Source organism: Medicago truncatula, chromosome 2 (genome assembly GCF_003473485.1).
Source record: "Medicago truncatula cultivar Jemalong A17 chromosome 2, MtrunA17r5.0-ANR, whole genome shotgun sequence".
Classification (NCBI taxonomy): Eukaryota; Viridiplantae; Streptophyta; class Magnoliopsida; order Fabales; family Fabaceae; genus Medicago; species Medicago truncatula.
In genome coordinates, this window is record NC_053043.1 from 10385538 (window position 1) to 10402754 (window position 17217).

The 17217-nt window shown below is 30.5% G+C and overlaps 2 protein-coding genes across 2 annotated transcripts; both read left to right on the forward strand.

Moving 5' to 3' along the window:
- The first annotated feature begins 741 nt into the window (after positions 1-741).
- LOC11407503 (uncharacterized WD repeat-containing protein C2A9.03) lies at positions 742-7351 on the forward strand. The gene is made up of 10 exons (XM_003594338.4): positions 742-928; positions 1357-1532; positions 1898-2065; positions 2164-2250; positions 2558-2692; positions 2771-2881; positions 4004-4095; positions 4233-4338; positions 6474-6560; positions 6677-7351. The coding sequence occupies exons 2-10, from the start codon at positions 1386-1388 to the stop codon at positions 7085-7087; spliced, it is 1344 nt and encodes a 447-aa protein (XP_003594386.1). The 5' UTR covers positions 742-928; positions 1357-1385; the 3' UTR covers positions 7088-7351.
- A 4896-nt stretch (positions 7352-12247) lies between these two features.
- Positions 12248-12577, forward strand: LOC11406463 (cysteine proteinase inhibitor 5). The gene has a single exon (XM_003594340.1). The coding sequence runs from the start codon at positions 12248-12250 to the stop codon at positions 12575-12577; it is 330 nt and encodes a 109-aa protein (XP_003594388.1).
- The last annotated feature ends 4640 nt before the right edge of the window (positions 12578-17217 follow it).

Consider the following 17217-nt stretch of genomic DNA (forward strand, 5'->3'; position numbering starts at 1 on the left):
ATCAATCCTTTCACAACAATCAAGCAATTTCTCAAGCTTTTTGTCATCATGAAGTTTCTGAATTTTCTCAACTCCACCAATGTACTTCTTTTCAATAAACACTTTTATTAATCCTCCTTTACCATAGTACCCTTCACCAAGTAACTCTTTAAGCTCTTCCTTGAATTTTAAATGCATTTTTCAAACTTCCATATTTGTCTTTAATATCTTTTGAGTCAAGTATAAGAAAAATACAAAAAAAATTAAGTTCAGAGGGCATGTTGACTAAAAGAAAATTTTAACAGAGGGATAAATTGATTAACGTTGTGCAATTTCAGGGAGTAATTGAATTTTTGTTAATTTCAGAGGATAATTGACAAAACTTACAATTTCGAGGCGGTAATTGCCTCTATTTACTCGTAGTTTTATCTTTATATCAAATGGTTTATTTGCCTCCAAAATCTTATATCCAAACTACATCGAAAATACCTTTACTTTTAATTGTTTTTTTCTCTCATGACTAGATCTAGTAGATTTTCTTAATATTAAAATAAAGAGAAGTACTACTAACACTCTCTTATTTGATAAAATTCATGCGGATCATCTACTTTAAAAATGGATGATACATAAAATATTAAAATTCTATATGAATTTCATTTATAGAAAAATGAGAGTTGATAGAAAGAGAGTCTTAAATAGTCATAATTTTTTTGCATAATATCTCAAATTTATAGAATTAACCGGTTTAGCTTCAAACCGGTCCGGTTTAAAAGACTGTTAATTACATATTGAGCTAAGATAGCGCAAGATTAAAAGCACCGGAAATTTTCCAAATCTGCTTCATCGCAATTCGCAGATTTATATTAGATTCGCATCCTTATCCCTGAGATCCAGAATAAACCCTAACCTCAAGGCGCTGCACCTTCACCAATCCCCAACACAAAATTAGGTCACCATTTTCTCAACTCGTCAATCTCTTTTTCATCATTTCCTTCAATCAATTTCAATTGTTTCGATTCCTCTTAATTTCCTTAATTCAATTCAATTCAATTATCTCTCATTAATTTGCTTAATGATTATGATTATTATTGCTATTATATATTTACGGAATTTTTCTTCGGATTTAGGTTTTTAGTTTCGAGGAGGTGGAAATTCTCCTTCGCGTTAAACTAATTTTAAGCGGTTTAGGATTTAAATATGTGAAATTGTTGTTTCTAGCTCATAGATTTTTTTTTTATTATTTTCATTTTTTTTATTTTGTAATATTAGTTTTGTTAGTATTTTGCTGAGAGTGGCGATTGAATCTTATGTTAGTGGAGTATTTTATTTACTGAATTTTATAAACTAATTTGGCTATTCCATTTATGAAATTGATAGATATCAAGTGGTGAACTCTACCGCGGAACATGGCTCAATACCATGGGGATGAAATGGAGTATGTTCAAGATGATAATGAGATGGCTGAGGTAGATGATGATATGTATTTTCGTGGTGGGAGAGCGCTTGGCGAATCTGATACTGATGAGGATGACGACGATGAATATGATCCTTTGGTTTGTTTTCAGTCTCTTTTAGCTTGCTAAGCCTTTGTTACCTTTTGAATTTGAGAATTTCTTTTATTTCTATGGGATATTTGTCCTTTTCTGCCGCGAAAGCCTTTTTAGGATGTTCTATCTATTTAGCTATTTTTGAATGACATTTGTATTATTGGTACTAATGTAAAACGTGCGCGTCACGGGTTGACATTTGTTTTGTTACTAGTGTTGAACGCCCGTGATGCACGGGTAAAATTATCAATGTAGAAATATTATTTACAACTCATTTACATGATTAATATTTACTACCATGTGGCCATTGACATAATTTTTCCTTCTGCTTGTACTTTTTTGGGGTGGGGGCTTTGGATTCCCTATTACAGGAAAACCGAATAACTGATACCACTGCAGCTGAAGCTAGGAGGGGAAAAGATATCCAGGGTATACCTTGGGATAGGCTGAGCATTACTCGTGAGAAATATCGAGAAACAAGACTCGAGCAGTACAAAAATTATGAAAATATACAACGATCTGGGGAACTGTCAGAGAAGGTAAGTTCATCTCGTCTTGTTTAGAGCTTGGAGGCATATGAGTCATGGTTTTGAGAGTATATTTTGACTCTACTTTATTTTTCCTCTCTGATCTACAGGAATGCAAAGCAACACAAAAAGGGGGATTGTATTACGATTTCTGGCAAAACACAAGATCTGTGAAGTCAACAATACTTCATTTCCAAGTATGTTAATTCTTAATTATTTTCCTTTTAGTTTAATCATTTGAAGATGCGACAAGAGTTGTTTGGTCTAAATTCCATTTTATATTGTCTGAAGATGCGGCAGGAGTTGTTTGGTCTAAATTCCATGTTATATTGTCTCTTGTGATAGATATGTGCCTGCATGTACACGTGTGCGATGACTGATAAGTTGTTTTGTTATGTGGGAAAATAAGCTAATGTTTTTCAATTTCCATCTAAATCTAGTTAATACATTTTTGCCAATAATTTAATTAATATTAATTTGCTACTTTTAATTTTTCACTTGCAGCTGAGAAACTTAGTTTGGTCAACATCAAAACATGATGTATATCTTGTTGTACATTACTCAATTGTTCACTGGTCTTCATTAAGTTCTAAGAGATCTGAAGTTCTGAATGTATCAGGGCATGTTGCTCCGTGTGAGGTAATGATTTTTGCACTGTTTTGTTGTTAGAGTATCACTTAGGAAAAAATATGAAATTTGAAAGTGTCTTGCTAACAGAAACATCCGGGAAGCCTCTTGGAGGGTTTTACTCAGACACAAATTAGTACACTGGCTGTACGTGATAACTTGTTGATTGCTGGAGGTTTTCAAGGAGAGCTTATTTGCAAGGTACTCCTATTTACTTGTAATTTTCTTCTCTGAAAGTACTGTTACGTTTTGGTTATTATGTAATAGATGTACTAAAAGCCAATGTTTTAAAAACTGATGAGACCTCCAGGTTAAGTTTCAAACAAGATCATCATAAATAAATACAACACATTCATTATAAATCTTAAAATTAAACATACAAACTATTTTTTTTTTAATATAAACTCTTATGATATGATAATATCATAGAAAATATGATAATAACACATTTCCTTTTATATCTTTTTTTTTTACCAATCTGTAAGTCTTCAATCGCTTCTCGAATTCATTTCCATATGTATAATTGTGTATGTATTTTCCTTTTATAACTTTCTGATTTTATTCCCATATGATTTAAGTTATAGTAAATCACTTCTTGTCCCTCTATCACATGAACTTTTTATGGACCGGGCCCACCAGTAACAAACCCTAATACTTTACTGTTTAGAAATTAATTCTACAAGCCAAGTCATGCCACCGCCAGTGAGCAAATGTTCCTCATTGCATCTTTCTTTTTGCCGCTTCTTCATCCAACACAATCACAAACGACTAAGTGAAGATCTGCGGCATGGCTATCCACGGTGTAGCGAAGATTGACTGATACAACTTGAGTAGAGTAGAATTTCTAAGCTTTTCATTGATAGTGGGAATACCAACGAGATAAGTAATGGAAAGGAGTTGTTTTTAAATGATTTTTTGGACTTGACGGCTATGCTAAACCGGCTCAGGTTCCCTGCTTATGCTGGTTCCCTGTTTATGCTTATGCTGGTTTTTTTGCTACAACTCTACCACTTTTCTTTTTGATATGGTTACTGAGATATATCATGCATAAAATTACAAATTTTCCCTACTTTTGTTGCACAAATTGGTGTATTGATATTATTCTTCTATATTAGATTGTAGAAGAAAATAAAATATATATTGTATAGATGTTCACCTTTGTTTTTGAGATAAAGTTATAGTACTGATTAAAAGTAACAATTTGTTTTTGAGGTAGGGTTGAGCTAAATTCATAATATTATTAATTAAAATTATACTGATTAAAAGGGAAATTAATCTGAGGTTATATTTTCTTATTATTTGATGACACATGATGACTTGCAGTACTTAGACCGACCCGGGGTTAGCTTTTGTTCTCGAACTACGTATGAGGACAATGCGATCACAAATGCTGTTGAGATTTATGAGCATCCCAGGTCTTTCTTTTATTTCCTTTTTTTCCCTTCTTTTTTTCTTATATTTTAGGGTCTTAAATTGTTGGCATATGGTGATAGTAATCACTAGTCACAACCCTCAAGGATGACTGCATACTAACAATCAATTCATTTGTCAGTGGAGCTGTTCATTTCATGGCTTCAAACAATGATGGTGGAATCAGGGACTTTGATATGGAGACATTTCAGCTTACGAAGCATTCATGCTTTCCTTGGCCAGTAAATGTAAGCCATTCTACTTGACTTTCTGTGGTTGAAATGTAAGCCATTCTACTTGGCTTTCTGTGGTTGAAATGATAGATGGTACATAATTACTAGAAATGATCCAGGATTTTTGGCAAATTCAAAATTATCATGATTTAGCTAGCTAGTTCACAATGCTTTAGGATTACAGATCCAATGGATTGAGAAGAGGGAAAGTAAATGGATTTGGCTAGTTCACAATGCTTTAGGATTACAAATACAATGGATTGTGAAGAGGGAAATGAAAGGGAAAGAACAACTTAATTATGTTTTGGATTTTTGGCAAATTCAAAATTATCATGATTTAGCTAGCTAGTTCACAATGCTTTAGGATTACAGATCCAATGGATTGAGAAGAGGGAAAGTAAATGGATTTGGCTAGTTCACAATGCTTTAGGATTACAAATACAATGGATTGTGAAGAGGGAAATGAAAGGGAAAGAACAACTTAATTATGTTTTTGAAAAGTGAATTCTTGATTACAATGTGATTTGAATTATGTTTTAGTTGAGCTTTCCCCCTCTTTTTTTTTTATTTTTTATTATTTGACAATATTCTTGTCTAGTGTTTTGGCTGTTGCATTATGGTTTTTAAGCTGTCTTAAGCTTTTTGCGAATTGAAATATAGTTGAACAACGTTAGAATTCTATTAGAAAAGAAACTGAAGAGAAAGGCTCTAGAATATGTCACAGTACACTAGTAGAAGACAAGTCTAGAGTTAAGCTAATGCCAGCTAAAACCATGATTTAAATAAAACTATACTCTTATAAAACAAAAGCCAATATTGATAATTTTGCTTGCAAAACAGAAATATCATCTTGCTCCTCCTTGAATTGAATTGAATTTCTTTTCTGATGAATTTTCAGATGTTGGAACCTTGTTTAGTGTTCTTTTTTTCACAATTTTTTTTGTTTTTTATGATTTTGATAATATACTCCTTTTAAGTCACTAACTGGCTACCTGTCATGGGATAACTTTTCGTGTGTATCTTTTCACCAGTTTGTAGCTGGAATCTGTTGCCGTAAATATATTTTATACTCTTCATATCTAAATGTTGACTATCATTTCAATTAATTGGAGAGGAGGGAAAAGTGGGTGTATTCATATATTTATGTCTCTTGAAACTTAGAAGTACAGAGTTATGGATTAGATAACCACGTTAAAATTCACGTACTGACTAAGAAATTGAGAATCCCTCAGCTGGTGTCGTTTTTCATCTTTCTTGAAACCTTAGATCCATTTATTTTTAGCTATTGATTATTGAAAATATCCCTTATTTCTACATGATGAAATTCTTGGGCAAGTTTGGCTTGAGCTTTTCATTTTCCTTTTTTGTTTTCTATTTTTGTTATGAAAATACCCCTTATTTCTACTTGATTTCCAATTTTGAATATTACTACGTTATTCACATTTTTAAATATTTGTATTGTTAATAGAGAAAACAATTGCTTCCTATACAAATATTTAAAAATAGGAAATAAGTAAAAATAAGAGGTGGTATTTTTGTGACTAAATAGGCCCTTGATTTATAACCTTCATTTTTCACGTTTGCGTCTATATTTTAATTTTATTTTTCAAATGCAATCAGTGGCATCATGGGTAGGTTACAACTTATGATTTTAGTTTAATGAGGAATAGACTGAAAAGTAACAAGCCAACCATTCATGTGTATGACCAGAGAGCTTTCGAGTAATGTTATGAGTAAGGAAGAAATGATGGGAGGAATGATGGGAGGGTGCAGTAGAATGTACAGGTGGGATAAAAGATTTGATATGGACATTATTCAACGATGAATGTAAAAGAAAATATTAATTGGAGGCACAAAGTTAGGAGTATGTTACGGTGGCATAGACCAGAGGCTTGTGTATGCATATTAAGCTCTTTACCTACAACTATCTCATAACTATTCTGTGCATTTTATGTATTAGTGTAGATAAATTTATCCTTTTTATAGGAGAGCTTCTTATTCAATTCTGTCTTGTCTTAATTTTAGTATAGTTTCAATCTTCATTAGAGTTCAAATACATATATGTTAATTTTTCTGTTTGCTTGTGTATTGTGATTGCCCAATTCTAGTATATGAAAATTTATGTTAATATGTGCTCATTGTGTCTGCAGCATACTTCATTAAGCCCTAATGGGAAACAACTTGTAATTGTTGGAGATAACCCAGATGGTTTACTGGTGGATGCTCAAACTGGAAAGGTATACATATTTAATTTGTATATTTATCAAGAACTCTATTAGAATGAGTCAGGTGTGCGGGTGTATGTGTCAATTGTTGACGAGCTATTGATATATAATTTCAACTTTGTATGTAGACTATTGCACCTCTATGCGGACACTTGGATTATTCATTTGCATCGGCATGGCATCCTGATGGTTTCATTTTTGCCACTGGGAACCAAGATAAAACATGCCGCATTTGGGATGTTCGGAATCTTTCAAAGTCTGTTGCTGTTCTTAAGGGGAACCTTGGAGCTATACGCTCAATACGCTTCACATCTGATGGGCGGTATATGGCAATGGCTGAGCCAGCTGACTTTGTGCATGTCTATGATGCAAAGCAAGGATTTGAAAAGGAGCAAGAGATCGATTTTTTTGGAGAGGTCTCAGGCGTATCTTTTAGCCCTGACACAGAGTCGCTTTTTATTGGTGTATGGGATCGTACCTATGGAAGTCTTCTTCAGTTCAATCGACACCGAAACTATACCTATCTTGATTACTTGTAAAATTGTAACTTTGTGAATACATTCAACTCATGTACTTTTGTCTAGTATTTAGGAGTTTGAGTGTTTTGACAGTATTTATATTACCAAGGGAAGTAGAAAGAAGAAAGGTGAACTGACATGGCTCATCATAGTGTAAAACATGGCTTGAGGATGTTAGGGTGTTTGTTGTACACCATGTTAAATAATAATTAAAGAAAGGGAGGGAGGGAAATATGAACATCGTGCTTATACATGTTTTTGGTTGGTTACATCTTCATGTTATTTATGCTCTGTTCTTATTTTATTTTATTTCCAGAATGAGACCTGTTGCATTTGTCGAATTTTTTAGTTAAATATGTTTAGTCTCTCTACAAAATCAGATTTTCAAGTTTAGTTTCTATAAAATTTTGTGGTAATTTTAGTCCTTTGTAATATTTTGAAAACTTGTACAAAATGTAGATACGTTTGAACCCATTTGGGGTTGGCATAGTGGTTGGTTTGGGATATTGAAGTTTGTCGTCCAATGTCTCAGGTTCGATTCCCTCTTATGTTAATTTCGGTGGGCAAGTTCATAGAGGGCTAAGCTTTGGCTTAAAATGGGGCATCTGCAATTGGACGGTGGAATTGGTCCCCTCAGATTAGTCAGCTCTTGGATTGGATATCGAGTTAAAAAAAAAAAAAAAAAGATTAGATACCACCAATCATTTGTCTTCTTCTCAAAGTAACCACATATCCTAAACGGACAATCACATTTCCTTGAGCTCATGCCTTCAAGCTTCAATTTCTACTTCGCCTTTGGTGGTTTGTAATTGTATACACCACTCACATTGCAACGTCAATATTGGATTATTTTTTTATACTAGATTTATCTATAGATATAGTAAATCCCGCCCTTGCCGCTTGTCGACGAACTCAACCAAGCAAATCATCTCGCTCTCGCATCTATCATTTGTGAAAAAATGAGGCGGTTTTTACTTCTTTACCACGAAGCTTGGAAAGTCAATCATTTGTAAATCCCGCCCTTGCCGCTTGTCGTCAATATTTTGATTGATTGTATGTGCAAAGTTGTTTTGGACCGTCAACCCACCGACATTAAACTCTAATTATAACTACTTTCTAGAATAGATATTATTCTAAGAATGAAAAAAAAATAGGTAATAATTTTTTCACAATTATTATTGAGTAGCTTGATATTCAACTTTTTTTAGGTACTATTATTATTCAACTTATATTTAATCTTAATTTATATAATATAACATATTTTACCTTCCTTAGAAAAACATATTTGACCTAATTACCTAAAATAAAAAAATCGACTTGATAGGTTAAAAAAATATTACCAATAGGATATAACTTCTTTAACAAATAGATAAATAAGAATATATAATATATATTTTTATAATTCTAATTAATTGAATAAATATTCAATTTATATTTAATATTATTTTACATAATATAATAGGTTTGACTTCTTTGTTAAAAAAAATAGGTTTGACTTTGGTGAGAAAAAATTATTTGACTTAATTATATTTATTTTCAAGAATATTACCAACTTATTGGATGCAATATAGATAAAAAATGAAGGATAGATTATTTTTTTTTTTTAGGAAAGATAGAAAATATAATAAGATGAATAAATATTCAACTTATATGTAATCTTTTTTTATAATTTATTGACTGAATTGAGTAAAAAATATAGATTTGACTTTACTTGACTTGATTCTTTAAAAAATAAAGATTTGACTTGATTATATTTATTTCAACCAGTAAAAAATAATATCAACATAATATAATTTGTGTGCTATATATATAACAACCAATCTGACTAAGGCATACTCAAACCAATAAGATTTGTGAGTCTTGAAAAGATAACAATTACAATATAAGCATCATGAGATTTCAATCACTTGTTCTTATCCTTGTTGTTTTACTTGCCTCAGCATCAACCAATCAAGCTGACTTTATAGACGTCAATGATCCACATGTGATGAAAGTCACCACTTTCGAGAAAGTCATCAGTGGTGTATCCAATGTTGTCGACAATGGGACTAGATATAGCCTCACACTTTCGGCTAATAATGGTTCAGCTTCTAACAATTATGACACAATTGTTTTAGAGAAGTCATCGGAGAACTTTAGCCTTATTGCCTTTGCACTTAATCCTCATGCTTAAATTATTAAATATTACTTCTTATATGATCATATAGAAATAAAAGTTTATGTTTTGTATTAAAGTGGATTGTCAATCTAAATATATTATATGATTGTTTAATTATGTTTAAATTTTCTTAGAATATGATTGTATGAAAAGTTCACATTGATTTTTATAATTTTTTTTAAAGAACACATTGACTTTTATACTTGAGTGTTTGAGCATTCTAGAGTGAAAATTATTAATGTTTTTGAAATGGGATAAAATACAGTTGACAAATGAGAAAAAAAAATTCATGTTTGATTATAGACTAGTTTTCATCAAAGCTTGTTAAGAAAATCGTGAGTTCATTGAAAAATGACAAAAAGAACCCCTTTTAATTTTTTGATCCATATCATTTTTTTTTTTGTGTAAGAAAATCCTTCTATTTTGTATAAAAATATATTAAACATTTTTATTCATTATAAAAGTGACAGGATGTCATTGATTAACTTTTTATTCTCTTTGGTATGTCACTTAAATGTTTTTGCGTCATTTTCTACAAATGACGTAAAAACAATGTGATTGCAAAAAATAATGTTTTTTTTTTCCAAGTCACTTAATTATTTTTACGCTTAATAGTATCGTCGAAAGATACAATTCCAGGTTCAATCTTGTTCTAAATCATCCTCTAATCTTTAATAGACACCTAAATGTACTCAAAAGAATGGAAGGTTCAACTCAAAAGTCAAAAACTCAGAATTCGACATGCTCTCTGGTCATGCTCGCTATGGCGAGTAGGGTTGCTCGCTGTGGTGAGCTACGACATGTAACTCGCGAGGTGAGGGGTTTTGGCTCGCGTGGCGAGCGATGAACTTCATCACTCGCGAGGCGAGGATCATCATTCGCCAGGGGGAGCGATGAATGTTGGCTCGGGCAGAATGCAGTTTTCTTCAAAGATTCACCTAAACTCATGGTTTAAACCCTAATTTCGGTTCCAGAACTCATCCTAAACATATTCTAAGGTTATAGGACAGTTTCTACATCAATCTAATCAATTTTTATCGTTTGATCATCAATTTTAGGGATTTGACCTAATTTCAAAACTTTTCTAATTCAATCCTCACTTTGTCAATTAATCATCAGAATCATAGAAATTAACATTACTGAATTATTAGTCTCACCCTTACCTTAATTGATGAAAATCGCAACTCTTCTCTTGGTCTTCTCCCTTCTACGGCTTTTTCCTCCTTTTTCAAAGTTTTGATCGTACGTACTAATTTTTCTAAAACTAGGTCTATTCTTTTTATATCTCCTCTTAATATCTTATCTTATTCACTTTCTCCCCCAAAACTCTCTAAAATCTCAAAACAACCCTTAACTAAATATTTTATTTTATTTTCAAATCTTATTTTATTTAACAATAAAATAAGTCTCATAATCTCATCAAATCATCAAAACACATCAAAATCATTCAAATCATCTAAATCATCGTAAATCAACAAAATTCACACATATATTATATAAATATAATATAATTGCCTAAACTCGATCAAATAATTAATTAATGGGCGTTACACCCGGGACATTAAAAATGGAGAAGTTAAAAAAGTTCTGATATTATTCATTACATAAATAATAAAATAAATACACATAAAAAGTATTTAAGGGCATACAAAATATTGGGTCACACATTTTCGAATATCTCTTTATAAACTACATTTGAAGTTCCCAAAATGACAGCAGAACCCGCGCAAGATAAAGGAATTGAACGTAAGGAATGTTGAATAACTAAATATACTTCGCAATCATATTTTCAATTTATAAACACAGAGCGAAGAGGAAAGCACAATCATTAAAGGTCAACATCAATGGACATATTGGTGTGTTTGAAAAAAAAATACACATGATTTTAAAGTATCAATCAATTTATTAACAGCATAATACATGATGGTAAAATCTATTTAAATATCATCAATTCACTTACAAACAAACCAAAAATGTAATGGAATAACAAAGTTAGGGAAAAGATACATGAACAACGATTTAGGATATATATATAGTAGCATCTTGTTTGAATGTCTGAGAGTGAGGTGGAAGATGAACAACTCAAAGGGCGAAGAGATTTTTTTGAGTAAAAGCAATCTAAATTCCAACACATAAAGAAGGAATAATGGGAGAGGAGAGAAGAGAACTTAAAAATGAAGGAGAAAGAGGTGGACATCGATAAGTGTGGAGTCAATTTGGGAATTGGAGGATAATTAATGAGTCAAAACTTGGATAAGTGCATAGGAAATCAAATTTTCAAATTTGACTCAGATTAGATCAAAAGGATGAGATGCATGCTTAGCCAAATGATGAGATCCAACGGCCTCCCTTGTTTTAGAACCAAAACAATTTAGGTTTAGGGTTTGCAATTTCATTAGCAATGTTAACAAAGATTAGATATAAGTATGATATTTTACCTTCCTTGGAAAAAGATATTTGACCTAATTACCTAAAAAAAATATAAAAATCGACTTGATTGGGTAAAAATAATATTACCAATAAGATATAACTTCTTTAACATATAGATAAACAAGAATATATATATTTTTATAATTCTAATTAATTGAATAAATATTCAGTTTATATGTAATATTATTTTACATAATATAATAGGTTTGACTTCTTTGTCAAAAAAAAAACAGGTTTGACTTAGGCGAGAAAAAATTATTTTACTTAATTATATTTATTTTTTTACTAGTAAAAGAATATTACCAACTTATATAACTTTGGATGCAGTATAGATAAAAAAATGTAGGATAGAAAATATTTTTAAAATATAATTAGATGAATAAATATTAAACTTATAGGTCAAAAATATAGATTTGACTGAATTGAGTAAAAAATATAAATTAGACTTGATTATATTTATTTCAACCAGTAAAAAATAATATCAATATGATATAATTTGTGTGCTATATATATAACAACCAATCTGACTAAGTTATACTCAAACCAATAAGACTTGTGAGTCTTGAAAAGATAACAATTACAATATAAGCTTCATGAGATTTCAATCACTTGTTTTTATCCTTGTTGTTTTACTTGCCTCAGTAGCAACAAATCAAGCTGACTTTGTAGACGTCAATGATCCACATGTGATTGAAATCGCCACTTTTGCTGTTACTGAGTACAACAATCAACATACTGAGGCAAAACTGGTATTCGAGAAAGTCATGAGTGGTGTATCCAATGTTGTCGACAATGAGACTAGATATAGTCTCACACTTTCAGCTAAAAATGGTTCAGCTTCTAACAATTATGACACAATTGTTTTGGAGAAGTCATCGGAGAACTTTAGCCTTATTGCCTTTGCACTTAATCCCCATGCTTAAATTATTAAATATTGCTTCTTATATATATAGAAATAAAAGTTTATATTTTGTATTAAAGTGGATTGTCAATTTAAATATCTTATATGATTGTTTAACTATGTTTAAATTTTCTTAGAATATGATTTTATGAAAAGTTCACATTGATTTTTATAATTTTTTTTAAATTTGACTTTTATATTTGAGTGTTTGAGCATTCTAGAGTGAAAATTATTAATGTTTTTGAAATGGGATAAAATACAGTTGACAAATGAGAAAAAAAATTTCATGTTTGATTATAGACTAGTTTTTATCAAAACTTGTCTAGAAAATCGTGAGTTCATTGCAAAATGACAAAAAGAACCCCTTTTAATTTTTTGATACATATATCATTTTTTTTTGTGTAAGAAAATCCTCCTATTTTGTATAAAAATATATTAAACATTTTTATTAATTATAAAAAGTGACAGGATGACATTGATTAACTTTTTATTCTCTTTGGTATGTCACTTAAATGTTTTTGCGTCATTTTCTACAAATGATGTAAAAACAATGTGATTGCAAAAAATAATGTTTTTTTTCTAAGTCACTTAATTATTTATACGCTTAATAGTATCGTCGAAAGATACAATTCATACACTGAAGAATGCTTTGTCACTACTATAAATATAGAGTTTTGGTGGTGCTTGATTTTGCAGAAGTGTAGTTCCATTCATACTTTTATTTATATATATAATGGATCTAAAACCTAGTGGTTGGAGTTTTTAGTTTATGAGTATGAAAAAATTTCGGTTTAATTGAACATATGGTCCCTTAATTTAATTCTTTTTTTAAATTGGTCCCCTAACGATTAAACGTTTCAAAATGGTCATTTATCTTTGTTTTAGCCATTAATTTGGTCCTATTTTATTAATTTTAAACCCCTTAAAAAGAAGACTATTGGATAAAGAGGTCTATCAGATCTAACAGTGTATCACAAACACGTAATTTTTATTGCTTTCTTCCTCTTCTTCATCTTCTTCATATAACTATCATCAACATTCATGAATCAGAAACCCAAATAAAATTATGAATCAAACCCAACAACTAACAAACACAAAAAATCAAACGTGGATTTTTTAGATTTTGATTTCTCTGCTTTTAGTGTTTTATATCAACGTGAAGAGAAATTAAATTTGGTCAAAATTGTATATGTTGGTTTGAAGATAATATAATTTGTAGATTTGTTTTGCTATGTATATAGATTGAGACCTTAGACGATTAAAAGTGTTGAATGTTTATAGTGGAAGAGAATGGATATAAGATGGAGAAGAAACTCAGATTTTGGGAAGGAGTTATTTTCAAACATCAGCAAACATTGGAAACACCGGTAGTATTGGCCTCAACGGAAGTTTGAGTGGAAATTTTGACATAAACCGAAGCTTCAATGATATGTTTGAAATCAAGGAAAGCTTCAATGATTGCCACTTTCGGCTCAACACCATCGTCCACAACTTTTTCAACCATCACTATATCTATTAATAAAAAAAAATAACAAGGAAAAAAATATAAATAACTTGTGTAACAAGTCCAAGGAAAAAAAAAATTGGTGCCGAAATTCAAATTATGAACCCCAACGTAAATTAAGTCACGTTGGCTTTCAGCATGAGTTAACTCACATTGGAGACTCAATGTGACTTAACTCACACCACGTTCAGGGCTCTAGAAATGACAAATACAACTCAAAAACTAGTAATATGTAAAGGTGTTAGATGATAAATTACCTGATTTTTGACTTTTGATGATCGTATAAGCTTGGTTCTTGATGTTTTGCAATGATTTAAGCTCAAGATTTTGCACAAAATTTTTTCACTTTATGATTTTTTAGAAGTGAAGAGGGAAAGAAGTGCTTTTTTGAAGTGTGGAGGTGCAGGTGATGGCCTAAAATAGAAATGGATCGCAACGTGAGTTAACTCACGCTGACTTTTGGCGTGAGTTAACTCACGTTGGTTCTACCGAGCATGACTTAACTCATGTTGGATATATCTTTGTAGTTTGGGGGTGGAAATGAGCAAAAACAAGTGGAAAAACAAAAGCAATTTTCATCAATTAAAACATTCTAAATTGCCACATAAATTAAAAACATGCATTGATACGGTGATTATAAATATTTAGATTATTTGTATGTGCAAAATTGGTTTCGACCGTCAACCCACCAACATTAAACTCTAATTATAACTACTTTTTAGAATAGATTTCGTTCTCGGTATGAAAACAAATAGGTAATAATTTTTTAGATTGATATTCAACTTTTTTTTTTAGGTACTATTATTATTCAACTTAAATTTAATCTTAATTTATATTTTTGTCTTGGGTGGTGGCGGGGTTTTGAACCTCCGACCTTCCATATATTATGCATTGTCCTTATCAACTGAGCTAAGCTCACGAGGATATCTTAATATATATATATATTTATAATTCTAATTAATTGAATAAATATTCAATTTATATGTAATATTATTTTACATAATATAATAGGTTTGACTTCTTTGTCAAAAAAAAATAGGTTTGACTTAGATGAGAAAAAATTATTTGACTTAATTATATATTTTTTTTACTGGAAAAAGAATATTACCAACTTATATAACTTGAATGCAGTATAGATAAAAAAAATGAAGGATAGAAAATATTTTTAAAATATAATTAGATGAATAGATATTCAACTTATAGGTAATCCTTTTTTTTTATAATTTAATAGATTTGACTGAATTGAGTAAAAAAAATAGATTTGACTTGATTATATTTATTTCACGAGTAAAAAATAATATCAACATGATATAATTTGTGTGCTATATATATAACAATCAATCTGACTAAGGCATACTCAAACTTATAATTTTTGTTAGTCTTTAAAAGATAACAATTACAATATAAGCATCATGAGATTTCAATCACTTGATCTTATCCTTGTTGTTTTACTTGCCTCAACAGCAACCAATCAAGCTGACTTTGTAGACGTCAATGATCCACATGTGATGAAAGTTGCCACTTTTGCTGATACTGAGTACATCAACCAACATATTGAGGCAAAACTGGTATACGAGAAAGTCATAGTGGTGTATCCAATGTTGTCGACAATGGGACTAGATATAGCCTCACACTTTCAGCTAATAATGGTTCAGCTTCTAACAATTATGACACAATTGTTTTGGAGAAGTCATCGGAAAACTTTAGCCTTATTTCCTTTGCACTTAATCCTCATGCTTAAATTATTAAATATTGCTTCTTATATCTTATAGAAATAAAAGTTTATGTTTTGTATCAAAGTGGATTGTCAATCTAAATATATTATATGATTGTTTAACTATGTTTAAATTTTCTTAGAATATGATTTTACGAAAAGTTCACATTGATTTTTATAATTTATTTTTTTAAAGAACACATTGACTTTTATACTTGAGTGTTTGAGCATTTTAGAGTGAAAATTATTACTCCCTCCGTCCCTTAATAAGTGACACAGTTGACCCGATTACGCATACCAATGCGTAATTTTGAGTTTAAATATCTTGAATAATATATTGGAAAAAATTATGACAATTTGATATTTTGAAAATACTCATCGAGACGAATCTAACGACATCTTATATGATATTATTTATCTTTGTATATTAGTAGAAAAATATGGTCAAAATAAGTTAGGTCAAAATTACACATTTTCAAACAGATCATTTATTACGAGACGGAGGGAGTAATGTTTTTGAAATGGGATAAAATACAGTTGACAAATGAGAAAAAAAAAAATTCATGTTTGATTATAGACTAGTTTTTATCAAAGTATGTCTAGAAAATCGTGAGTTCATTTATTTTTTGTGTAAGAAAATTCTCCTATTTTGTATAAAAATATATTAAACATTTTTATTCATTATAAAAAGTGACAGGATGTCATTGATTAACTTTTTATTCTCTTTGGTATGTCACTTAAATGTTTTTGTGTCATTTTCTACAAATGACGTAAAAACAATGTGATTGCGAAAAATAATGTTTTTTTTTCTTTCTAAGTCACTTAATTATTTATACGCTTAATAGTATCGTCGAAAAATACAATTCATACACGGAAGAATGTTTTGTCACTGGTCAATTATTTAAATTTAATTTATTATATTTTCTAAACAAAAATGATAATGTTTTTTTAGGGGATAAAAATGGAAAAGTTATAATATAAGTTGAACCACACAAACTGGTTAAATGCGTGGGGAAATGGGTTCGTAGTACCCCTTTTCTTGATCCAACGCCGGGTATTTAGATTAGTACTATTTATGCAAACACCAAAGTTTCCAAATGACGGTATCATATCACGACCCTTCATGCGAACTAACATATAGAAGTTTGTGATATTACTCAAAATCACAATTGAGAAAATGACTTTAGAACTAACAAATAGAAGAGTTCATGATATTACTCAAAATCACAATTGAGAGAAGAGAATCGCTATTGACACATTTGGTTAAGCAGAGACACATGAGTAATTTACCTAAATGTCCATCGGCAGTTAACTGCCGAATTTTATGGAAACCTTGGCAGTTAACTGCCGATGTGTACTGAACATAGGCAAAAACAGAAACATCAATTTTCCAGTTTTTTCATCGGTCAAAAACTATAGACTAGAAGCCCTGTTCAAAAATTCT